Source organism: Oncorhynchus mykiss, chromosome 17 (assembly GCF_013265735.2).
Source record: "Oncorhynchus mykiss isolate Arlee chromosome 17, USDA_OmykA_1.1, whole genome shotgun sequence".
NCBI classification, from domain to species: Eukaryota; Metazoa; Chordata; class Actinopteri; order Salmoniformes; family Salmonidae; genus Oncorhynchus; species Oncorhynchus mykiss.
This window is the reverse complement of record NC_048581.1, coordinates 1,460,789-1,487,205: the sequence shown is the minus strand read 5'-3', so window position 1 is coordinate 1,487,205 and position 26,417 is coordinate 1,460,789. Positions and strand designations below refer to the sequence as shown.

Below are 26,417 nucleotides of genomic sequence, written 5' to 3'. Positions count from 1 at the left end.
CAGGGTGAAGGAGTTTGGAGCCCAGTTTGATCACATGAACCTAGAGCAGCAGCAGCTGGTTCTGAAGGAGCTGGTCGTCCCCTTCCTGTCTCGACCCACATCAGGTAATCATCAGCTGATTCGATGTTTGTTTTTGAATTGTTGATTGGTTCGTTTTTCAAGTATATCACAATGTTTTTTCAATTATTTTTAATTGTTTATAGTTGGTGATGACATATAAAATCATTACACAACGTAGACCTGTGAATTTGGATAGGTTTAGGCCATTCGCATGTTTGTGTTTTGATGTTTATGTCTGTATGTTAATAATCCCCCTTCTCTCCAGACTCTGGCTGTGTGTCCAACTCTAACAGCAGTGTGGACTGGCTGCAGAAGAACTTGGGGCCGTTCTCAGTTCTTGTGTCCCTCGGGAACCTGTTGAATCTCAACACAGACTTCTCTCCTGTACGTCTCGTTTTCTGCCGACTACGCCACAATGATTATTCGTAGATATTTGTCCTTACCAAGTATTGATATCCTTCTTGTCTCCTCTCCTTCCAGTTGTCAGCCCTGGAGGTTCTCTCTCCAAAGCAGACAGCAGAGCTGGTGGTGTTGCCTCTTCCTGGTCTTCCAGGGAAAGATGTCATCGTCAACACAGTGTTTGACTACCTGACCGAGTCACCAAAGGAGAGGAGACTCCCTGAGTTCCTGTACCACCTCGTCAGGCTCTCTGAAGAGGTAACACTTTGTGCATTAGTAAACACAAGTTCTTATTTGTTTCTCAACTGATATTGATACTTTATCTTGTTGTTATATTGATGTTATATTGATGTCTTTTTCAGATGATGCTACCATGTGACAGCTTTAAGACCATGTAAGTGTATTCAACAGAAGTCTTAACGATGAAGAGGTCGTTTTTTTATCTTAATGACCTTGTAAAACCACAAAGCACCACTACTACACTTTGACATGTCCGTTTGTCTGTGTCTGTCTCAGCTTTGAGCGTCTGTACCAGGCCTTACCGTCTGCACCTCCAGAGACGGAGCCAGTTATTCAGGCCATTATAGACAACCTGATGCAGACCGCTCCAGAAGGTCAGTCGTCCGTCATTTAACCACGTTGACTATTTTACCACGAATAAGATTACTAAAAACAATATATCGACTGACTATTTTTCAATGCGTTTTCTAACTTTTGTTGACAGATTGCTTGCCGATGAATATGAAGGTGAGAATGTATTTATTTTTTGTTATTATATCTTTCATTGACTACTGTAATGAAGTAATGTAACTACTGTAATTGACTACTGTAATGAGGTAAGGTAACTACTGTAATTGACTACTGTAATGAAGTAATGTAACTACTGTAATTGACTACTGTAATGAAGTAATGTAACTACTGTAATTGACCACTGTCAAAAAGTAATGTAACTACTGTAATTAACTATTGTAATTGACTACTGTAATGAAGTAATGTAACTACTGTAATTGACTACTCTAATGACGTAATGTAACTACTGTAATTGACTACTGTAATGAGGTAATGTAACTACTGTAATTGACTACTGTAATGAAGTAATGTAACTACTGTAATTGACCACTGTCAAAAGTAATGTAACTACTGTAATTAACTACTGTAATTGACTACTGTAATGAAGTAATGTAACTACTGTAATTGACTACTGTAATGAGGTAAACTTACTACTGTAATTGACTACTGTAATGAAGTAATGTAACTACTGTAATTGACCACTGTCAAAAAGTAATGTAACTACTGTAATGTAACTACTGTAATTGACTACTGTAATGAAGTAATGTAACTACTGTAATTGACTACTGTAATGAAGTAATGTAACTACTGTAATTGACTACTGTAATGAGGTAATGTAACTACTGTAATTGACTACTGTAATGAAGTAATGTAACTACTGTAATTGACCACTGTCAAAAAGTAATGTAACTACTGTAATGTAACTACTGTAATTGACTACTGTAATGAAATGGCCTATTATTATTGATACCTTTGTAATATAATATCTTCTGTCTTTTTCAGTGTCCAATAACACCAGCGAACGGTAAGTGTTTTCTCTGACAGCAACAACAGATGTGATACCTACCGTATCGTATATATATTGCCGCATGAGAGTCTAAATCTAAACATGTATGTCTCTTTGTCTCCTGGTCACCTGCAGATACCAGAGTCTGTGAAGGAAATGCCAGGTAACAAGTTAATCACCTGTATCTTAGATCTACCTGGTCTTAATCCATTTAGAAAACTCTTATGGTGATCAGTGATATGACCGTTTGTTCTGTTTGATTCTTCTACAGTGATTCGCTACAAAGCTATTTGGCGACATCAAATACAACGAACGTGCCCTGTACCTTTACCCTGGAGGAGTATGCCTGTGCATCGGTGAGATTTTTCCACTACAGCCGTGATTCTAGTAGATGAGAGACAAAGAGATACTGTAGAGATACACAAAGAAAACCCTCTACATGTATTCATTCATTGACTCCATTGATCATCTTTTCTTCTCTCTCGAAGCTGAAAGACTTCACTGCAGAACACCTGGTGTCTCTTCTGAGATGTAACCTGCCCGGCAACTCCTCTCACTCTAAAGAGACGTGGAAGGTTCTCCTCACCAAACTGACCTCTGTCTTAGACCAAGCTCTGGACATGTTCTCCAATATGGTGAGAATATACAGTAGATCAACGTTCCTTAAATGTGTGGGGTGCGTTCAGCATGATGCAACGTTTTGGAAAGTTCACATAGGAATATGCCATGTAGGAATCACGGCGGTTCTATTCATGGTTTCTATCTGCAACGTTTGAGCGCGTTTTGCAACCGAACGTGGCCCTGTTGTTCTGTTATTGAATGACCGATCTCTTCCTCCCCAGTCCAATCCTGTCATTGGTCCAGCAGTATCCCAGGCGCTCGATGTGATTGGAGAGATCCGGGTCAACAGGCTGACTGAGGATCAGCTGAGAGACAGTGATGTCATCAGGAAGTGGTTCTCTGGCCGTCTGAGAGTGTTCCTGCCGTCTGCATCAGGAGTGTTTCTGCACTGCCTCAGCACCAAGAACCTGAGCTGTGACTCGTATCAACAGATGTATGTTTTATAACCGCCTCGTAACACTGGGTCCTCATAATTTAGGTCCTCATAATTTAGGTCCTCATAATTTAGGTCCTCATAATTTAGGTCCTCATTATTTAGGTCCTCATAATTTAGGTCCTCATAATTTAGGTCCTCATAATTTAGGTCCTCATAATTTAGGTCCTCATTAGCTATACAACATTTGACAGTTGTATGTCAAAGAATATTTTATATACCATGTCGTCTTGACAATACCCCTCAGGAGGGGACTCTGTTTGTCCCAGCAATTAGTAGCAGATATTGGTGCGTTCAGCTGACTGAGAGGAATCCAATACAATTTCCTGGATATTTCTAGGTCAAACACAAGGGGAGAAATCATGAGTTGGGGTCAGGGGTCAGGGGTTAACCCACCATTAAGGACGTCGCGCCCAGAGGGTTAATTAACCCTCTAGAAACTAAGTGTTTTCTCAAGGATATTTACTGCCCTAACACATCATTTGTTTTCATCAAGCTTTTTCATTCTCTATTTAAGAACATCTAGTGGTATCTGAAACACATGTCAATATAGTATTTGATGAAACATTAGAAGTGTACCTTATTGCCATTACCTCAATGAAAGCACTAAATAATACAGTTGAAATGTCTAATTGGGTAATGCCACATTTCAGTCAGAAGCACTAAATATCACAGTTGAAATGTCTAATTGGGTAATGCCACATTTCAGTCAGAAGGAAGTGTGGTTTAAAGTGTTGGAAATGCAGCAGAAATGTATTGGAAAGGTCAGGAAAACCCCAGGGAAGATCTTTAGGCAATAAATGTGCCTGATCTTCTGTGCAGAAGAAAAGGTCATCATTGCTTTCAATTCATTTTCTCCAGTCATTCTGAACAGATTCTGTCGCAGTCGTCCTCTTCCCTTCTATCGGGTCCTGCTCAAACCGTTCAAACGCTAGAGCAACATTTCTAGGAAGATGCTCCCGGTAGAGGTCCCGCGCGGACCTCGTATCTAGAGGCTTCATGATTTATATTTCCTTTCTCACAGACTGAGGGAGTTCAGCAATCAATTCGACCAAATGGACCAGATGAGACAAGAGCTGGTGGTCAAATACTTCATCCAGCCCTTCCTGACCAAAAACTCCTCAGGTATGGAAGATAGCAACTAGAGTAAAAGCAGCAAACTGTTCCTCATCTTCATTTAATCTTTGAACTTAACCAATTGGTCTCTTCCCTCCAGACTCTGGCTGTGTGTCCAACTCTAACAGCAGTGTGGCCTGGCTGCAGAAGAACCTGGGGCGGTTTTCAGTCCTGGTGTCCCTCAGCGACCTGTTGAAACTCAACACAGACTTCTCTCCTGTACGTCTCACTTTCTGCCGACTACGCCACTTTGTTTATACATGCATATATTTTACTAAGGACACAATAAATGGGTTGTAAAGTATTCTAATTAAGTCTGTACATCAGTAATGTTTTCACAGATCAGTTCACCCAGGTTAAAATGTCAGTTTTTGATGTTGGAGGAGGTGTTTTGAATATTACAATCTCTCTCTTTCCACCTTTCTCCTTCCAGTTGTCAGCCCTGGAGGTTCTCTCTCCAAAGCAGACAGCAGAGCTGGTGGTGTTGCCTCTTCCTGGTCTTCCAGGGAAAGATGTCATCATCAACACAGTGTTTGACTTCCTGTCTAAGTCACCAAAGGAGAGGAGACTCCCTGAGTTCCTGTACCACCTTTCCAGGCTGTCTGTGGTGGTAATGACCCCAAAGATTATTAGTAAACACCTTGTAAAGCTGTCTTTGAGTTAAAAAAACATTGTAGTCTTGCTTTAATATGTTGATGTTAACTTCTATCCTCTCCCCAGACTCCAGTCGGCTGCACGGTCTACCAGACCATGTAAGTCAAACTTGAGACAATAGGTTGATTAGGCGATCCATGATATGCGGATCTATTAATTGCATAAATATTCTCTATGTTCATGTGAAAAGATTAAAGAGACCAATATTTTAAATGACATTGTTTTTGTTTTCCACAGCTTTGTGAGGCTGTACCAAGCCATGTCAGCGTTGCCTCAAGAGATGGAGCCAATCATCTGGGCCAGTGTTTATGACCTCACAGAATCTTCACCAATGGGTGAGTCAGGAGCACTGTCTTTTTCTCAAATCAGATTCCAGATATTATTATAATTTTTTTTTTTTTACTCAATTTAATCTCGTTGTATTGTTTCCATGTGAATAGATTGTTCTCTGGTACCAGTTAACCAACAGGCAAGTCAGTTCATGTATCATAAAAATGTTTCCAGATTGTGAAAGAACATTGTTCTTTATGCTTCTTATATTACCCTGAACTGAACATAGGAGGAATGGACAACAGTACGACTCTTCTCAGAGACTTTCCTTAATTATTATTTTGTCTCTCTTTTTTCCAGTGTCCAGTGTCATCACACAATGGTAAATGTAGTTTAGTAGACAACAACTTGATACTGAACCCCCAATCTTTATCCCAGAACTGCACATTTAATCCAATATCAAATGTTCTGTATCCTTATTTTGTATTTTTATCTCTCTCAGCAACAAGAGTCTGTGTCGGAGTTGACAGGTACAGTAAGACATTATTCAGACCAGACTAGGGTTGCAAAATTCTTGTAATTGTCCCAAAATTCATATATATATATTTATTCTTGGTTGGAAGATGTAAAGAATAAGGAGGAAATAATCAAGTTATCTGGAATCTTCCAAACTGTTTTTCTGAAAAATTGGGCATTTTGGGAAACTTCCCAGAATTTTGCAAACCTAGTCCATCCAAATGATTGAAACACGCGGATCCTGATTGTGAGAGTTGGTTGTGAGTTTGACACTGATACTTCTGTCTTACCCGTGTTAAAGCTCGGCTCTACAACAGCTCTTGGACTCTGGGATCTCGACGGGACGTCTATGTGACTTCAGTATCAAACAATACGCCTGCTCACAGGTCTGGGTTGAACTGTCTTGAGACAATCATGTTTCTACTTATATATCACTGGCTTTGTGCTTATAGCCTTTGGCTTTCTGTGTTTACGAGTCACAGAAATAAACACTACATTTTACATTTGGAGTAGTTATATTGGGTTGGCAGGGTATCACAGTGGTTAGAGTGTTGGACTAGGAACCGGAAGGTTGCAAGTTCAAACCCCCGAGCTGACAAGGTACAAATCTGTCATTCTGCCCCTGAACAGGCACTTAAACCCACTAGGCCGTCATTGAAAATAAGAATTTGTTCTTAAGTGAATTACTTGCATAGTAAAATAAATAAATAAACATTCACTGGTGGTTCATGTTAACTACAGTGGAAAGTGACGTGTGGTCGAGCAGTTACAGTCCCTCGGTTCAAATCCGTCCCACAGCCCTTTGACTCACCCTCCGTCTTTCCTACACTTAACCATCTCTTCAATAAAGTCAAAAAAACATCCAAAAGGACTAGGACTGCCTCACTCCCTAAAAGGTTGAAACAATGTGCAATGGAAGAAGTATGGCTAAAGGACTTATATTTTTCCACAGCTGAAAGACCTCACAGCTGAGAACCTGGTCACACTGCTGAAATGTAAACTATCAGAGAACAACACAGACTCCAAAGAGACCTGGAAGCTGTTCTTCACTAAAGCTTCTGCAGTTCTGGATCAGGCTCTTGTACTTCTCTCCAACCAGGTACGTCTGACTCTGAAAACATTGCGGGTGTCCTTACCAATGTCGACTTAACCAATTTCTCAGCCCTAGAGTTTCCGAATAGAGCATAAAAATTTAACAATTGTGTTCAAGGCCAGGAATGGTTTAGGGTTGGCCTAGTTTGAGGTTAAAGTTCAAGTAAGTATGTGGTGTATCGGGTCAGGGTTTGCCAAACCTTGAAGTAACCAACCACATCTCTTCCTCCCCAGTCTGAGCCTGTGATTGGCCCAGCACTATCCCAGGTGCTGGATGTGATTGGAGAGATCAGGGTCAACAGACTGACTGAGGATCAGCTGAGAGACAGTGATGTCATCAGGAAGTTGTTCTCTGGGCGTCTGAGAGCGTTTCTGCCGTCTGCATCCGGAGGGTTTCTGCACTGCCTCAGCACCAAGAACCTCAGCTGTGACTCTTACCAAGCTGTGTAAGTGGTTACTATTTGGGTTTATGACCTTAGTGTGTCAGGTCCTCACAAAGTTAGGTGTTAGGTCCTCATAATGTAGGTATTAGGTCCTCATAATGTAGGTGTTAGGTCCTCATAATGTTATGTCCCCTAAATGTTAGGTCCTTATAACTTAAACACATTACTCACGTATTACTTTCAGGGTGAAGGAGTTTGGAGCCCAGTTTGATCACATGAACCTAGAGCAGCAGCAGCTGGTTCTGAAGGAGCTGGTCGTCCCCTTCCTGTCTCGACCCACATCAGGTAATCATCAGCTGATTGCATGTTTGTTTTTGAATTGTTGATTGGTTAGTTTTTCAAGTATATCACAATGTTTTTTCAATTATTTTTAATTTTTTATAGTTGGTGATGACATATAAAAACATTACACAACGTAGACCTGCGAATTTGGATAGGTTTAGGCCATTTGCATGTTTGTGTTTTGATGTTTATGTCTGAATGTTAATAATCCCCCTTCTCTCCAGACTCTGGCTGTGTGTCCAACTCTAACAGCAGTGTGGACTGGCTGCAGAAGAACTTGGGGCCGTTCTCAGTTCTTGTGTCCCTCGGGAACCTGTTGAATCTCAACACAGACTTCTCTCCTGTACGTCTCGTTTTCTGCCGACTACGCCACAATGATTATTCGTAGATATTTGTCCTTACCAAGTATTGATAACCTTCTTGTCTCCTCTCCTTCCAGTTGTCAGCCCTGGAGGTTCTCTCTCCAAAACAGACAGCAGAGCTAGTGGTGTTGCCTCTTCCTGGTATTCCAGGGAAAGATGTCATCGTCAACACAGTGTTTGACTACCTGACCGAGTCACCAAAGGAGAGGAGACTCCCTGAGTTCCTGTACCACCTCGTCAGGCTCTCTGAAGAGGTAACACTTTGTGCATTAGTAAACACAAGTTCTAACTTGTTTCTCAACTGATATTGATACTTTATCTTGTTGTTATATTGATGTTATATTGATGTCCTTTTCAGATGATGCTACCATGTGACAGCTTTAAGACCATGTAAGTGTATTCAACAGAAGTCTTAACGATGAAGAGGTCGTTTTTTTATCTTAATGACCTTGTAAAACCACAAAGCACCACTACTACACTTTGACATGTCCGTTTGTCTGTGTCTGTCTCAGCTTTGAGCGTCTGTACCAGGCCTTACCGTCTGCACCTCCAGAGACGGAGCCAGTTATACAGGCCATTATAGACAACCTGATGCAGACCGCTCCAGAAGGTCAGTCGTCCTTCATTAACCACGTTGACTATTTTAACACGAATAAGATTACTAAAAACAATATATCGACTGACTATTTTTCAATGCGTTTTCTAACTTTTGTTGACAGATTGCTTGCCGATGAATATGAAGGTGAGAATGTATTTATTTTTTGTTATTATATCTTTCATTGACTACTGTAATGAAGTAATGTAACTACTGTAATTGACTACTGTAATGAAGTAATGTAACTACTGTAATTGACTGTTGCAATGAAGTAATGTAACTACTATAATTGACTGCTGTAATGAGGTAATGTAACTACTGTAATTGACTGCTGTAATGAGGTAATGTAACTACTGCAATTGACTACTGTAATTAAGTAATGTAACTACTCTAATTGACTACTGTAATGAAGTAATGTAACTACTGTAATGAAGTAATGGAACTACTGTAATTGACTACTGTAATGAAGTAATGTAACTACTGTAATTGACTACTGTAATGAAGCAATGTAACTACTGTAATTGACTACTGTAATGAAGTAATGTAACTACTGTAATTGACTACTGTAATGAAGTAATGTAACTACTGTAATTGACTACTGTAATGAAGTAATGTAACTACTGTAATTGACTACTGTAATGAGGTAAACTTACTACTGTAATTGACTACTGTAATGAAGTAATGTAACTACTGTAATGTAACTACTGTAATTGACTACTGTAATGAAATGGCCTATTATTATTGATACCTTTGTAATATAATATCTTCTGTCTTTTTCAGTGTCCAATAACACCAGCGAACGGTAAGTGTTTTCTCTGACAGCAACAACAGATGTGACACCTGCCGTATCGTATATATATTGCCGCATGAGAGTCTAAATCTAAACACGTATGTCTCTTTTTCTCTCCTGGTCATCTGCAGATACCAGAGTCTGTGAGGGAAATGCCAGGTAACAAGTTAATCACCTGTATCTTAGATCTACCTGGTCTTAATCCATTTAGAAAACTCCTATGGTGATCAGTGATATGACCGTTTGTTCTGTTTGATTCTTCTACAGTGATTCGCTACAAAGTTATTTGGCGACATCAAATACAACGAACGTGTCCTGTACCTTTACCCTGGAGGAGTATGCCTGTGCATCGGTGAGATTTTTCCACTACAGCCGTGATTCTAGTGGATGAGAGACAAAGAGATACTGTAGAGATACACCAAGGTAGAGAAAACCCTCTGCATGTATTCATTCATTGACTCCATATATCATCTGTTCTTCTCTCTCGAAGCTGAAAGACTTCACTGCAGAACACCTGGTGTCTCTTCTGAGATGTAACCTGCCCGGCAACTCCTCTCACTCTAAAGAGACGTGGAAGGTTCTCCTCACCAAACTGACCTCTGTCTTAGACCAAGCTCTGGACATGTTCTCCAATATGGTGAGAATATACAGTAGATCAACGTTCCTTAAATGTGTGGGGTGCGTTCAGCAGGACGCAACGTTTTGGAAAGTTCACATAGGAATATGCTATGTAGGAATCACGGCGGTTCAATTCATCGTTTTCTATCTGCAACGTTCGAGAGTTTTTTGCAACCGAACGTGGCCCTGTTGTTCTGTTATTGAATGACCGATCTCTTCCTCCCCAGTCCAAACCTGTGATTGGTCCAGCAGTATCCCAGGCGCTCGATGTGATTGGAGAGATCCGGGTCAACAGACTGACTGAGGATCAGCTGAGAGACAGTGATGTCATCAGGAAGTGGTTCTCTGGGCGTCTGAGACTGTTCCTGCCGTCTGCATCAGGAGTGTTTCTGCACTGCCTCAGCACCAAGAACCTGAGCTGTGACTCGTATCAACAGATGTATGTAATAGTTAAAGGGGATACTTTGGGAGACCATTTACCTACTCTCCAGAGACAGATGTATGTAATGGTTAAAGGGGATACTTTGGGAGACCATTTACCTACGTCTCCAGAAACAGATGTATGTAATGGTTAGAGGGGATACTTTGGGAGACCATTTACCTACGTCTCCAAAGACAGATGTATGTAATGGTTAAAGGGGATACTTTGGGAGACCATTTACCTACGTCTCCAGAGACAGATGTACTCTTGGATACCATCTTTATGTCTCTGCGCTGATCAGTTTGAAAGGAAGTTGCTGAAGACTACTGCTAAGGCAATTGCTAACTAGCATTAGCGTCAATGACCGGAAGTTTATGCAGATACCCATAGACGTCCAATCATGGCGCTAACTCTAGTTAGCATTGTCTGGCAAAACTACGTCTAACTTCTTTCATACCGGGCACAGAGACATAAAAACATGGTGTCCACAAGTTCATCTGACTCTGGGGAAGTTGAAGTTGAATCCGTTAATAGATTAATATTAACATAACATGTATTAATTTGACTACTACCTGCAGTCAATTGACCAAATAGCACTCTATTGGACTCATTTGGTGAGAGAAAGCAAAAATTCAGAAAATGCAGTGTTTTTAAATGTCAAAAATGTTTCGTTACATTTTATTTTTTTGTGATTAATATAAACTGTAATATTGGGATGAAACATCAAAATGTAAAACATTTCAACTCTATATCTGGCAGAGTACTTTTTTAAAAGTTCCGACCACCAAGAAACACTCTGTGACCCTGATATAGCCCACTGCAGTAAAGGGTTAATGTGATTCATATCGAGCTGATAGTATGTTCTGTTTCCTTTCTCACAGACTGAGGGAGTTCAGCAATCAATTTGACCAAATGGACCAGATGAGACAAGAGCTGCTGGTTAAATACTTCATCCAGCCCTTCCTGACCAAAAACTCCTCAGGTATAGAAGATAGCAACTAGAGTAAAAGCAGCAAACTGTTCCTCATCTTCATTTAATCTTTGACCTTAACCAATCGGTCTCCTCCCTCCAGACTCTGGCTGTGTGTCCAACTCTAACAGCAGTGTGGCCTGGCTGCAGAAGAACCTGGGGCGGTTTTCAGTCCTGGTGTCCCTCAGCGACCTGTTGAAACTCAACACAGACTTCTCTCCTGTACGTCTCACTTTCTGCCGACTACGCCACTTTGTTTATACATGCATATATTTTACTAAGGACACAATAAATGGGTTGTAAAGTATTCTAGTTAAGTCTGTACATCAGTAATGTTTTCACAGATCCGTTCACCCAGGTTAAAATGTCAGTTTTTTGATGTTGGAGAAGGTGTTTTGAACATTACAATCTCTCTCTTTCCACCTTTCTCCTTCCAGTTGTCAGCCCTGGAGGTTCTCTCTCCAAAGCAGACAGCAGAGCTGGTGGTGTTGCCTCTTCCTGGTCTTCCAGGGAAAGATGTCATCATCAACACAGTGTTTGACTTCCTGTCTAAGTCACCGAAGGAGAGGAGACTCCCTGAGTTCCTGTACCACCTTTCCAGGCTGTCTGTGGTGGTAATGACCCCAACGATTATTAGTAAACACCTTGTAAAGCTGTGTTTGAGTTTAAAAAAACCATTGTAGTCTTGCTTCAATATGTTGATGTTAACTTCTATCCTCTCCCCAGACTCCAGTCAACTGCACGGTCTACCAGACCATGTAAGTCTGACTTGAGACAATAGGTTGATTAGGCGATCCATGATATGCGGATCTAGTAATTGCATAAATATTCTCTATGTTCATGTGAAAAGATTAAAGAGACCAATCTTTTAAATGACATTGTTTTTGTTTTCCAAAGTTTTGTGAGGCTGTACCAAGCCATGTCAGCGTTGCCTCAAGAGATGGAGCCAATCATCTGGGCCAGTGTTTATGACCTCACAGAATCTGCACCAATGGGTGAGTCAGGAGCACTGTCTTTTTCTCAAATCAGATTCCAGATATAATTTTTTTTTATTTTTTTTTTTACTCAATTTAATCTCTTTGTATTGTTTCCATGTGAATAGATTGTTCTCTGGTACCAGTTAACCAACAGGCAAGTCAGTTCATGTATCATAAAAATGTTTCCAGATTGTGAAAGAACATTGTTCTTTATGCTTCTTATATTACCCTGAACTGAACATAGGAGGAATGGACAACAGTAAGACTCTTCTCAGAGACTTTCCTTAATGATTATTTTGTCTCTCTTTTTTTCCAGTGTCCAGTGTCATCACACAATGGTAAATGTAGTTTAGTAAACAACAACTTGATACTGAACCCCAATCTTTATCCCAGAACTGCACATTTAATCCAATATCAAATGTTCTGTATCCTTATTTTTCTTTTTATCTCTCTCAGCAACAAGAGTCTGTGCCGGAGTTGACAGGTACAGTAAGACATTATTCAGACCAGACTAGGGTTGCAACATTCTTGTAACTGTCCCAAAATTCATATATATATATATATGTTTTATTCTTGGTTGGAAGATGTAAAGAATAAGGAGGAAATAATCAAGTTATCTGGAATCTTCCAAACTGTTTTTCTGAAAAGTTGGGAATTTGGGAAACTTCACAGAATTCTGCAAACCTAGTCCATCCAAATGATTGAAACACACGGATCCTGATTGTGAGAGTTGGTTGTGAGTTTGACACTGATACTTCTGTCTTACCCGTGTTATAGCTCGGCTCTACAACAGCTCTTGGACTCTGGGATCTCGACGGGACGTCTATGTGACTACAGCATCAAACAATACGCCTGCTCACAGGTCTGGGTTGAACTGTCTTGAGACAATCATGTTTGTACTTATTTATCACTGGCTTTGTGCTTATAGCCTTTGGCTTTCTGTGTTTACGAGTCACAGAAAATAAACTCAACTTAACATTTTGATTCATTATAAACATTCACTGGTGGTTTATTTGTTTGGTCCAGCGGTTACCACGGCACCCATGTGTCGTTATTGTCAGAGTCGGCATGGAGTCACATCTGACCCACTGCCCTTTGACCCCCTCCCTATCTCCCTTGTCGTTCCAAAACTGTTCTACCTCTTCATTAAAGCAAAAAAAAACATAAGATTGGAGTGGGAGTGCACCTGCTGCACTCCTTAAAAATGAACAATGTGCAATGGAAGACGTATTAGTGGCTAAAATACTTCTCTTTTCTTCAGTTGAAAGACCTCACAGCTGAGAACCTGGTCACACTGCTGAAATGTAAACTATCAGAGAACAACACAGACTCCAAAGAGACCTGGAAGCTGTTCTTTGCTAAAGCTTCTGCAGTTCTGGATCAGGCTCTTGTACTTCTCTCCAACCAGGTACGTCTGTTCCTGAAAATATTGTGGCTAATCCGAGAGTTTCCAAATATATTTGGAAACGTTTCGGTAAGGATGTGGTGTATAGGTTCAGAGAACGAATTGAATTGCACAATTTGTTTTCATGAACACATTCATTTTCCATTTTAAATGAATATCTGCTGCTGATGGGATGACTTCTCTAAGCTGAGTGACCGTACAGTGTGTGTGGACACCTGAGAGAACCACAGGGCAGACTGAGTGACCGTACGGTGTGTGTGGTCACCTGAGAGAGCCACAGGGCAGACTGAGTGACCGTACGGTGTGTGTGAACACCTGAGAGAACCACAGGGCAGACTGAGTGACCGTACGGTGTGTGTGAACACCTGAGAGAGCCACAGGGCAGACTGAGCATCTACCACAGGGCAGACTGAGTGACCGTACGGTGTGTGTGGACACCTGAGAGAACCACAGGGCAGACTGAGCATCTACCATCCCACTATCAGATTAGGGATGGTGGCAATTTATGCTTTTTGGCCCAAACTTTTTATCTGACATCACCCACTGATTAACTTTGGGGTGGCAGGTAGCCTAGTGGGTAGAGTGTAGGGGTGGCAGGTAGCCTAGTGGTTAGAGTGTAGGGGTGGCAGGTAGCCTAGTGGGTAGAGTGTAGGGGTGGCAGGTAGCCTAGTGGGTAGAGTGTAGGGGTGGCAGGTAGCCTAGTGGTTAGAGTGTAGGGGTGGCAGGTAGCCTAGTGGGTAGAGTGTAGGGGTGGCAGGTAGCCTAGTGGTTAGAGTGTAGGGGTGGCAGGTAGCCTAGTGGTTAGAGTGTAGGGGTGGCAGGTAGCCTAGTGGGTAGAGTGTAGGGGTGGCAGGTAGCCTAGTGGTTAGAGTGTAGGGGTGGCAGGTAGCCTAGTGGGTAGAGTGTAGGGGTGGCAGGTAGCCTAGTGGGTAGAGTGTAGGGGTGGCAGGTAGCCTAGTGGGTAGAGTGTAGGGGTTGCAGGTAGCCTAGTGGGTAGAGTGTAGGGGTGGCAGGTAGCCTAGTGGGTAGAGTGTAGGGGTGGCAGGTAGCCTAGTGGGTAGAGTGTAGGGGTGGCAGGTAGCCTAGTGGTTAGAGTGTAGGGGTGGCAGGTAGCCTAGTGGGTAGAGTGTAGGGGTGGCAGGTAGCCTAGTGGTCAGAGTGTAGGGGTTGCAGGTAGCCTAGTGGGTAGAGTGTAGGGGTGGCAGGTAGCCTAGTGGTTAGAGTGTAGGGGTGGCAGGTAGCCTAGTGGTTAGAGTGTAGGGGCGGCAGGTAGCCTAGTGGGTAGAGTGTAGGGGTTGCAGGTAGCCTAGTGGTTAGAGTGTAGGGGCGGCAGGTAGCCTAGTGGGTAGAGTGTAGGGGTTGCAGGTAGCCTAGTGGGTAGAGTGTAGGGGCGGCAGGTAGCCTAGTGGTTAGAGTGTAGGGGTTCCAGGTAGCCTAGTGGGTAGAGTGTAGGGGCGGCAGGTAGCCTAGTGGTTAGAGTGTAGGGGTTGCAGGTAGCCTAGTGGGTAGAGTGTAGGGGTGGCAGGTAGCCTAGTGGGTAGAGTGTAGGGGTTGCAGGTAGCCTAGTGGGTAGAGTGTAGGGGCGGCAGGTAGCCTAGTGGTTAGAGTGTAGGGGTTGCAGGTAGCCTAGTGGTTAGAGTGTAGGTGCGGCAGGTAGCCTAGTGGGTAGAGTGTAGGGGTTGCAGGTAGCCTAGTGGTTAGAGTGTAGGTGCGGCAGGTAGCCTAGTGGTTAGAGTGTAGGGGTTGCAGGTAGCCTAGTGGTTAGAGTGTAGGTGCGGCAGGTAGCCTAGTGGTTAGAGTGTAGGGGTTGCAGGTAGCCTAGTGGTTAGAGTGTAGGTGCGGCAGGTAGCCTAGTGGTTAGAGTGTAGGGGTGGCAGGTAGCCTAGTGGGTAGAGTGTAGGGGTGGCAGGTAGCCTAGTGGGTAGAGTGTAGGGGTGGCAGGTAGCCTAGTGGGTAGAGCATTTGGCCAAGGAACCGAAAGGTTGCTGAATCAAATCCCAGAGCTGACAAGGTAAAAATCTGTCGTTCTGCCACTGAACAAGACTTGTAACCCATTGTTCCCCGGTAGGCTGTCATTGTAAATAAGAAATTGTTCTTAATTGACTTGCCTAGTTAAATAACGGTTAAATTTTTAAAAAATGTTTTAAAAAATCTAACCAAATACACTGACTTGTTTAAAGCAAAACAACCAACACTATTAACCTGAAGAATCTAAATCAAATCTGAATGATTGAAGACCCCAGTCCGGTAGGCTACACAACTCAAATAAAACACAGTCGTCTACAATGGATTTGGTCACAATGACCCAGAAAATTACATTTGTTGTCACTCAACCAGTAAAGCCTATGATTGGTCACAAAAAAAAAGTAAAGCCTATGATTGGTCACAAAAAAAGAGTAAAGCCTATGATTGGTCACAAAAAAAAAGTAAAGCCTATGATTGGTCACAAAAAAAAGTAAAGCCTATGATTGGTCACAAAAAAAAAGTAAAGCCTATGATTGGTCACAAAAAAAAAAAGAAGCCATTTTACAAGCATCTGAATGCTGAAAGTGTAGATGCATCTGTTAGAACAGGGATAGTTGGATCGGCTTCTGAACTGAAGGAGAGGACGCATCAATTCAGTCACAACAGATAAAAGGTATTGTCAGAATAAAACAATATGAATAAACACATGAGTGAACCAGTGATTCGTCACTTTCCAATCGGTTTTCTGACCGATGCATATATCATTTGGATCGGTTTGGGCTCCCACGGACCGATGCACTTAGTATCTTAAACATTTGAACAGGGAACCAATGCTTATTGGTGAATCGTTACATCTCTATTAGCCATAGAATAACGTATGCTAACTCCAAGGTTAACCAACGCCTTTTAATATAGAAGTAGCATACAAAGACTCCATCTTGGAAGTTCTCACCAATCACATCTCTTCCTCCGCAGTCCAAGCCTGTGATTGGCCCAGCAGTATCCCAGGCGCTGGATGTGATTGGAGAGCTCCGGGTCAACAGACTGACTGAGGATCAGCTGAGAGACAGCGATGTCATCAGGAAGTGGTTCTCTGGGCGTCTGAGAGCGTTCCTGCCGTCTGCATCAGGAGTGTTTCTGCACTGCCTCAGCACCAAGAACCTCAGCTGTGACTCTTACCAAGCTGTGTAAGTGGTTACTATTTCGGTTTAGGTCCTTTCTTAGTGTGTCAGGTTGTCATAAAGCAGCCCTTGGGTCCTCACAAAGTTAGATCCTTGTAACATAGGTATTAGGTCCTCAGAATGTAGGTATTAGGTCCTCATAATGTAGGTATTAGGTCCACATAATGTAGGTATTAGGTCCTCATAATGTAGGTGTTAGGTCCTCATAATGTAGGTATTAGGTCCTCATAATGTAGATATTAGGTCCTCATAATGTACAGTGCCTTGCGAAAGTATTCGGCCCCCTTGAACTTTGCGACCTTTTGCCACATTTCAGGCTTCAAACATAAAGATATAAAACTGTATTTTTTTGTGAAGAATCAACAACAAGTGGGACACAATTATGAAGTGGAATGACATTTATTGGATATTTCAAACTTTTTTAACAAATCAAAAACTGAAAAATTGGGCGTGCAAAATTATTCAGCCCCTTTACTTTCAGTGCAGCAAACTCTCTCCAGAAGTTCAGTGAGGATCTCTGAATGATCCAATGTTGACCTAAATGACTAATGATGATAAATACAATCCACCTGTGTGTAATCAAGTCTCCGTATAAATGCACCTGCACTGTGATAGTCTCAGAGGTCCGTTAAAAGCGCAGAGAGCATCATGAAGAACAAGGAACACACCAGGCAGGTCCGAGATACTGTTGTGAAGAAGTTTTGGATACAAAAAGATTTCCCAAGCTTTAAACATCCCAAGGAGCACTGTGCAAGCGATAATATTGAAATGGAAGGAGTATCAGACCACTGCAAATCTACCAAGACCTGGCCGTCCCTCTAAACTTTCAGCTCATACAAGGGGAAGACTGATCAGAGATGCAGCCAAGAGGCCCATGATCACTCTGGATGAACTGCAGAGATCTACAGCTGAGGTGGGAGACTCTGTCCATAGGACAACAATCAGTCGTATATTGCACAAATCTGGCCTTCATAGAAGAGTGGCAAGAAGAAAGCCATTTCTTAAAGATATCCATAAAAAGTGTTGTTTAAAGTTTGCCACAAGCCACCTGGGAGACACACCAAACATGTGGAAGAAGGTGCTCTGGTAAGATGAAACCAAAATTGAACTTTTTGGCAACAATGCAAGACGTTATGTTTGGCGTAAAAGCAACACAGCTGAACACACCATCCCCACTGTCAAACATGGTGGTGGCAGCATCATGGTTTGGGCCTGCTTTTCTTCAGCAGGGACAGGGAAGATGGTTAAAATTGATGGGAAGATGGATGGAGCCAAATACAGGACCATTCTGGAAGAAAACCTGATGGAGTCTGCAAAAGACCTGAGACTGGGACGGAGATTTGTCTTCCAACAAGACAATGATCCAAAACATAAAGCAAAATCTACAATGGAATGGTTCAAAAATAAACATATCCAGGTGTTAGAATGGCCAAGTCAAAGTCCAGATCTGAATCCAATCGAGAATCTGTGGAAAGAACTGAAAACTGCTGTTCACAAATGCTCTCCATCCAACCTCACTAAGCTCGAGCTGTTTTGCAAGGAGGAATGGGAAAAAAATTCAGTCTCTCGATGTGCAAAACTGATAGAGACATACCCCAAGCGACTTACAGCTGTAATCGCAGCAAAAGGTGGCGCTACAAAGTATTAACTTAAGGGGGCTGAATAATTTTGCACGCCCAATTTTTCAGTTTTTGATTTGTTAAAAAAGTTTGAAATATCCAATAAATGTCGTTCCACTTCATGATTGTGTCCCACTTGTTGTTGATTCTTCACAAAAAAATACAGTTTTATATCTTTATGTTTGAAGCCTGAAATGTGGCAAAAGGTAGCGAAGTTCAAGGTGGGCCGAATACTTTCGCAAGGCACTGTAGGTGTTAGGTCCTCATAATGTAGGTATTAGGTCCTCATAATGTAGGTATTAGGTCCTCATAATGTAGGTGTTAGGTCCTCACAAAGTTAGGTGTTAGGTCCTCAAAATGTAGGTGTTAGGTCCTCACAAAGTTAGGTGTTAGGTCCTCATAATGTAGGTATTAGGTCCTCATAATGTAGGTGTTAGGTCCTCATAATGTAGATATTAGGTCCTCATAATGTAGGTGTTAGGTCCTCATAATGTAGGTGTTAGGTCCTCATAATGTAGGTATTAGGTCCTCATAATGTAGGTATTAGGTCCTCATAATATAGGTATTAGGTCCTCATAATGTAGGTATTAGGTCCTCATAATGTAGGTATTAGGTCCTCATAATATAGGTATTAGGTCCTCATAATATAGGTATTAGGTCCTCATAATATAGGTATTAGGTCCTAATAATGTAGGTATTAGGTCCTAATAATGTAGGTATTAGGTCCTCATAATGATGTGTCCCCATATTGATATATCCTCCTAAGATATTCAGTGACATTCGGAAAAGCATTTCGACTTCTTCCTCATCACTCTAAAGCAAAAACAGAAATACTTTATTTACATAAGTATTCAAACCCGCTGCTATGAGATTTGAAATTGAGCTAAGTTACATCCTGTTTTCATTGATCACTCTTGAGATGTTTTCTACAACTTTCAGGGTGAAGGAGTTTGGAGCCCAGTTTGATCACATGAACCTAGAGCAGCAGCAGCTGGTTCTGAAGGAGCTGGTCGTCCCCTTCCTGTCTCGACCCACATCAGGTAATCATCAGCTGATTGGATGTTTGTTTTTTGATCAGCTGTCACAACGTTTTTTTCATGAGTTGTTTATTATCTTTTTAATTGAACTTTTATTTAACGAGTCAGTTAAGAACAAACTCTTATTTACAATGACGGCCCACCAAAAGGCAAAAGGCCTCCTGCGGGGACGGGGGCCTGGGATTCAAAATAACAAATAAATACAATATAAATATAGGACAAAACACTCATGACAACAAGGGAGACAACACAGTGTGTCTTGCGACTGGTATATAGAGATGACCAGTTTACAGAGGAGTATAGAGTGCGGTGATGTGTCCTGTAAGGAGCATTGGTGGCAAATCTGATGGCCGAATGGTAAAGAACATCTAGCCCCTCGAGAGCACCCTTACCTCCTGATCTATAAATGACGTCTCCGTAATCTAGCATGGGTAGGATGGTCATCTGAATCAGGGTTAGTTTGGCAGGTGGGTTGAAAGAGGAGTAATTACAATAGAGGAAACCAAGTCTAGATTTAACATTAGCCTGCAGCTTTGATATGTGCTGAGAGAAGGACAGTGCACCGTCGAGCCATACTCCCAAGTACTTGTATGAGGTGACTACCTCAAGCTCTAAACCCTCAGAGGTAGTAATCACACCTGTGGGAAGAGAGGCATTCTTACTAAACCACATTACCTTTGTTTTGGAGGTGTTCAGAACAAGGTTGAGGGTAGAGGGCAGAGAAAGCTAGTTGGACACTAAGAAAGCTTTGTTGTAGAGCATTTAACACAAAATCTGGGGAGGGGCCAGCTGAGTCTAAGGCTGTATAATATGCATATACAGTGGGGAGAATAAGTATTTGATACACTGCCGATTTTGCAGGTTTTCCTACTTACAAAGCATGTAGAGGTCTGTAATTTTTATCATAGGTACACTTCAACTGTGAGAGACGGAATCTAAAACAAAAATCCAGAAAATCACATTGTATGATTTTTAAGTAATTAATTTGCATTTTATTGCATGCTCATCTTCCTGTTTATAGTTAGTGATATATAAAAACATTCTACAATGTAGACCTGCACATTTGGTTTCGACCAATTGAATGCTTGTGTTTTGATGTTTATATCTGTATGTTAATAACCCCCCTTCTCTCCAGACTCTGGCTGTGTGTCCAACTCTAACAACAGTGTGGACTGGCTGCAGAAGAACCTGGGGCGGTTTTCAGTCCTGGTGTCCGTCAGCGACCTGTTGAAGCTCAACACAGACTTCTCTCCTGTATGTCTCGCTTTCTGCCGACTACGCCATCACAATTATGCATAGATATTTGTCCTTGTAATGTGTTAAAGGGGTGTTTTGATGCCCTATATGGATTTTTTTTTATAGAAACCTGAGTCTCTATATCAGAAACATGTATGTTTTTGACTCATCTGATAGGGAAATTGTATTTTTGGTTTATTAGGTTTGATAACCTTCTTGTCTCCTCCCTTCCAGTTGTCATCCCTGGAGGTTCTCTCTCCAAAACAGACAGCAGAGCTGGTGGTGTTGCCACTTCCTGGGCTTCCAGGGAAAGCTGTCATCATCAACACAGTGTTTGACTACCTGACAGAGTCACCAAAGGAGAGGAGACTCCCTGAGTTCCTGCAACAACTTGTCAGCCTGACCAAACAGGTACATCTCTCTTCTGTCCTTGTCTACAAAAATACAGTCTTACAGATAATCATTGATTCAAACCAAATACTAACCTTAACCTTTTTCTGTCTTTAGGAAAATATCCCTTGTGCCTCCTACAAGATCATGTAAGTAGTACTGTACCCATAGATAGGGTGTCCACCCACTCTGCTCAGAATGGGTGAAAACGTGCTTCGGTGATAAAAATTGCTCTTACTTTTGTTACGAAATACATTTTACCAAGACAAATATGATTCTTTATATTCTGAATCGTCCAGTGGGGTCTTTCTCTAACGTATAATTAACATTATATCCAAAAAGTTTTGTAACCTAATACAGTGTATTTCAGAAATGATTCACACCCCTTGACTTTTCCCACATTTTGTTTTGTTACAAAGTGGAATTTAAAATAGATTTCTTTTTTTTTCTGTCAACGATCTGCACAAAATACTCTGTCATGTCGAAGTGGATGAAAAATTCCAACATTTGTCCCCCCCAAAAATGATGAAAAATAAAATAAAACACTGATATACAGTATCTTGATTAGATAAGTATTCAACCCCTCTGAGCCGATAAGTCTCTAAGAGCTTTACACACCTGGATTGGGCAACATTTGCCCATTATTAATCTAACGACACCTGCCTCTGATTGAGAATCATACCAGGCCAAAACACAGGTGGGAAAAGGCTACCCAAGTATGATTCTCCATCAGAGACAACTAACGACACCTGCCTCTGATTGAGAATCATACCAGGCCAAAACACAGGTGGGAAAAGGCTACCCAAGTATGATTCTCAATCAGAGACAACTAACGACACCTGCCTCTGATTGAGAATCACACCAGGCCAAAACACAAAAACACAACATAGAAAAACGAACATAGACAACCCACCCCAACTCACGCCCTGACCAACCTAAAACAAAGACATAACAAAAGAACTAAGGTCAGAACGTGACATATGTAGGGAATAGGGTGCCATTTGGGATATACCCATGTAAAAATAGAACTTAAAAACTCTCCTGTTGTTGTTGTTGTTGTTGTTTATTTAGTTTCGCCAGACTGGACCAGGCCGTACCCACTGTTACCATGGAGATAGAGTCCGCCCTCACCTCCAGCAAGACGGCTTTACTACAGACCGTCCCATCAGGTGAGAGACGGGTTTTAATCAACAACACTGGATTCAATTGGCTGAGTCTATTTCCTGTGTCGTGCAATACTTTTGAACAGGACCCTTAGGGAGCACCGTATTGGTTCCAGAGTATTCATGTTAAACATGTTATGAAGAATCACCTTTACTGCCTGACATCTTACACGTTGTATTTCCCCCTCACAGGTTGCATTGTATACAGTGGAGAGGTGAGTATCTGTTTTTAGTTCTGTCTTACAGGCTGATGTGACTGTGTGATTTATCTGGACACTGCAAAGCAGATTGGAACTCATTATATCTCATCTTTCCCTCAGTGCAATGTCACACCAGTTAATGGTACGATATATTGTGTGATATATATATATTAATTCACCAAACATTGATTATTATATTATTCAATTGATTTCATAGTGATCAATAATTCCTTGCATTCCATTGATTATTATTCAGAAATAACTAATTGTTCGTGACTTATTGTTTACAGAGACAAACGTTTGTGCTGGTGTCAACAGGTGAGTTATTCAAAGATCATTTCTGTTCGCTTCTGTTTGTTTTGTGTTTTTGTTTTTAAAAGTTTAAACACAAAAAAAACAACATCTGTTAATTTGCGTTAATTGGTGACATGGTCTCAAGGCTTTTCTAATGCTGCTTTTCACATCTCCTCTTTCTATCACATCTCCTCTTTCCATCACATCTCCTCTTTCCATCACATCTCCTCTTTCCATCACATCTCCTCTTTCCATCACATCTCCTCTTTCATCACATCTCCTCTTTCCATCACATCTCCTCTTTCCATCACATCTCCTCTTTCCATCACATCTCCTCTTTCCGTCACATCTCCTCTTTCCATCACATCTCCTCTTTCCATCACATCTCCTCTTTCCATCACATCTCCTCTTTCCATCACATCTCCTCTTTCCGTCACATCTCCTCTTTCCATCACATCTCCTCTTTCCATCACATCTCCTCTTTCCATCACATCTCCTCTTTCCATCACATCTCCTCTTTCCGTCACATCTCCTCTTTCCATCACATCTCTTCTTTCCATCACATTTCCAACAACCATCTGAATATCTGTTGTTGATTCCTTCAGCACTGCTCTACAGGGTCGCCTTGACAACGGGCAGATCAGCGGAGTCCTCTGTGATTTCGGCGTCGATGTTTACGCTTGTGGCTCGGTACGAAGAATTCTTCACAACTGTCACATTTCTGTTAAAATTATTATTATTTTTTTTCTAGTTGAACAACCACAGAAGTGACCCAGATGTTCTTGTTTTTTGATTTGGTCTGACTTTTTGTTTGTTTTCTTGTTTCTTTGCTCTCTACTGTGAAGCGTCTCTGGGTCCTTGAAAAGCGATGTATTATTATTATTATATATTATTATTATATATTATTATTATATATTATTATATATTATTAGATATCTAAATCTCATGTATTATTATTATGATATATTATTATTATTAGATATTATTATTATATAGTATTATTATATATTATTATTATTAGATATTATTAGATATATAAATCTCATGTATTATTATTATATATTATTATTATTAGATATTATTATTATATAGTATTATTATATATTATTATTATTAGATATTATTAGATATATAAATCTCATGTTTTATTATTATGATATATTATTATTATTAGATATTATTATTATATATTATTATTATATATTATATATTATTATTATATATTATATATTATTATTATATATTATTATATATATATAAATCTCATGTATTATTATTATATATGATAATTATATATTATTATTATATATTATAATTATATATTATTATTATATATTATATATTATTATTATATATTATATATTATTATTATATATTATTATATATATATTATAATTATATATTATAATTATATATTATTATTATATATTATATATTATTATTATATATTATATATTATTATTAGATATTATTATATATATATAAATCTCATGTATTATTATTATATATTATTATTATATATTATATATTATTATTATATATCATTATATATATATAAATCTCATGTATTATTATTATATATTATTATTATATATTATATATTATTATTATATATCATTATATATATAAATCTCATGTATTATTATTATATATTATTATTATTATATATTATTTTATATTATTATTAGATATTAGTAGATATTATTATTAGATATTATTAGATATATAAATCTCATGTGTTATTATTATATATTGTTATTATATATATTATTATTATATATTACATATATTATATGATTTTGTACATGTTTTTTCTCTTTCTGTCCCTTCTTTACCCTCCAGCTGTCTATGTTGACATCGGAAAACTTGGTGAGCCTGTTGAAGTGTAAGCTGTCTGGTAACACCAGCCACTCGGCACAGATCTGGAAACTGTTCTTCTCTAAGGTCTCGGTGGTCCTGAACTCAGCCCTGGATCTCTTCTCCAACACCGTGAGATAAAACTCTTTATCTAGTCATATCACACTTAAACTGTACATATAAACCTACTGACTAATTATTACTGTATGTAGGTCTCCTCTATTGATCTGGCTTTTCTTTGGTTGTATTTTCCTACAAAGAAAAGGAGACATTATTTTCATACTACCAGTAGATCTGCCAGGGTCCCAAACATGATTGTGAACGCCGACATTCAGTCATTTCCCTGATAATGAAATCGTTGTTTATTTTTAAAACCATGTTCTCCAGACACTAGACCCCAGCTCTCCAGCAGTGTCCCAGGCCCTGGATGCTATAAGAGAGGTAAGGCTGGACAGCTTCAGCCTGGCTAGTCTCAGAGATCAGAAAATCATCAACCTCTGGTTCAACACCAGACTGCGTCCCTTCCTACCTGCCGTCTCCACTGACTTCCTGTCCTGCCTCGGCACCAAGAACTTCAGCTGCTCCACCTACCAGACCACGTACGTATTAACGTTACTATATATAATATAATATCACCTACCAGACCATGTTATAACATCACCTACCAGGCCATGTTATAATATCACCATGTTATAATATCACCTACCAGACCATGTTATAATATCACCTACCAGACCATGTTATAACATCACCTACCAGGCCATGTTATAACATCACCTACCAGACCATGTTATAATATCACCTACCAGACCATGTTATAACACCACCTACCAGACCATGTTATAATATCACCTACCAGACCATGTTATAATATCACCTACCAGACCATGTTATAATATCACCTACCAGACCATGTTATAATATCACCTACCAGACCATGTTATAATATCACCTACCAGACCATGTTATAACACCACCTACCAGACCATGTTATAATATCACCTACCAGACCATGTTATAACATCACCTACCAGACCACGTTATAATATCACCTACCAGACCATGTTACAATATCACCTACCAGACCATGTTACAATATCACCTACCAGGTGATGAAAGGCCCTTTATCTACATCCCCAGAGTCAGATTATATCGTGGATACCCTTTTTATGTCTCTGCATACAGTATGAAGGAAGTTAGCGATAGTTTCGCGAGGCTAACTAGCGTTAGCGCCAGGAATGGAAGTTTATGGAAAGTTCCAGTCATTATGCTAACACTAGTTAGCAATTGCGCTAGCGATAGTTAGCAACTTGCTTCAAACTGCACGCAGAGACATAAAAATGTTATCCAAGAGTTAATCTGACTCCAATACATGCTAACCTCTCACCATTATAATAACAAGGGAATTTAGCATTTTAAATCATACCTCCAAGACATGCTAACCTCTCACCATTATAATAACAAGGGAGGTTAGCGTTTTAAATCATACCTCCAAGACATGCTAACCGCTCACCATTATAATAACAAGGGAGGTTAGCATTTTAAATCATACCTCCAAGACATGCTAACCTCTCACCATTATAATAACAAGGGAGGTTAGCATTTTAAATCATACCTCCAAGACACGCTAACCTCTCACCATTATAATAACAAGGGAGGTTAGCATTTTAAATCATACCTCCAAGACATGCTAACCTCTCACCATTATAATAACAAGGGAGGTTAGCATTTTAAATCATACCTCCAAGACATGCTAACCGCTCACCATTATAATAACAAGGGAGGTTAGCATTTTGGGGGGAGGGGGTGATATTTGTGTGTCTGTAACTTTCTCTCTCATCACTATTCACACATTTTTTCAGGACTATCCATCAT

At 40.3% G+C, this 26,417-nt stretch overlaps 1 protein-coding gene across 1 annotated transcript in view; it reads left to right on the top strand.

Annotated features, from left to right (window-relative positions):
* LOC110517612 overlaps nucleotides 1-26,417 on the top strand; it is a gene marked incomplete at its 3' end in the record, with an annotated part of 114,625 nt that overhangs the window by 53,160 nt on the left and 35,048 nt on the right. Inside the window, 22 exon segments of the mRNA XM_036948267.1 lie at nucleotides 4-104; nucleotides 326-444; nucleotides 541-717; nucleotides 822-853; nucleotides 976-1,073; nucleotides 1,184-1,206; nucleotides 2,032-2,053; nucleotides 2,171-2,198; nucleotides 9,477-9,561; nucleotides 9,700-9,846; nucleotides 10,055-10,266; nucleotides 11,130-11,230; nucleotides 11,322-11,440; nucleotides 20,873-21,049; nucleotides 21,146-21,177; nucleotides 22,100-22,197; nucleotides 22,384-22,406; nucleotides 22,512-22,533; nucleotides 22,682-22,709; nucleotides 23,291-23,375; nucleotides 24,528-24,674; nucleotides 24,930-25,141. Coding sequence (XP_036804162.1) covers nucleotides 4-104; nucleotides 326-444; nucleotides 541-717; nucleotides 822-853; nucleotides 976-1,073; nucleotides 1,184-1,206; nucleotides 2,032-2,053; nucleotides 2,171-2,198; nucleotides 9,477-9,561; nucleotides 9,700-9,846; nucleotides 10,055-10,266; nucleotides 11,130-11,230; nucleotides 11,322-11,440; nucleotides 20,873-21,049; nucleotides 21,146-21,177; nucleotides 22,100-22,197; nucleotides 22,384-22,406; nucleotides 22,512-22,533; nucleotides 22,682-22,709; nucleotides 23,291-23,375; nucleotides 24,528-24,674; nucleotides 24,930-25,141 — 2,088 coding nt within the window.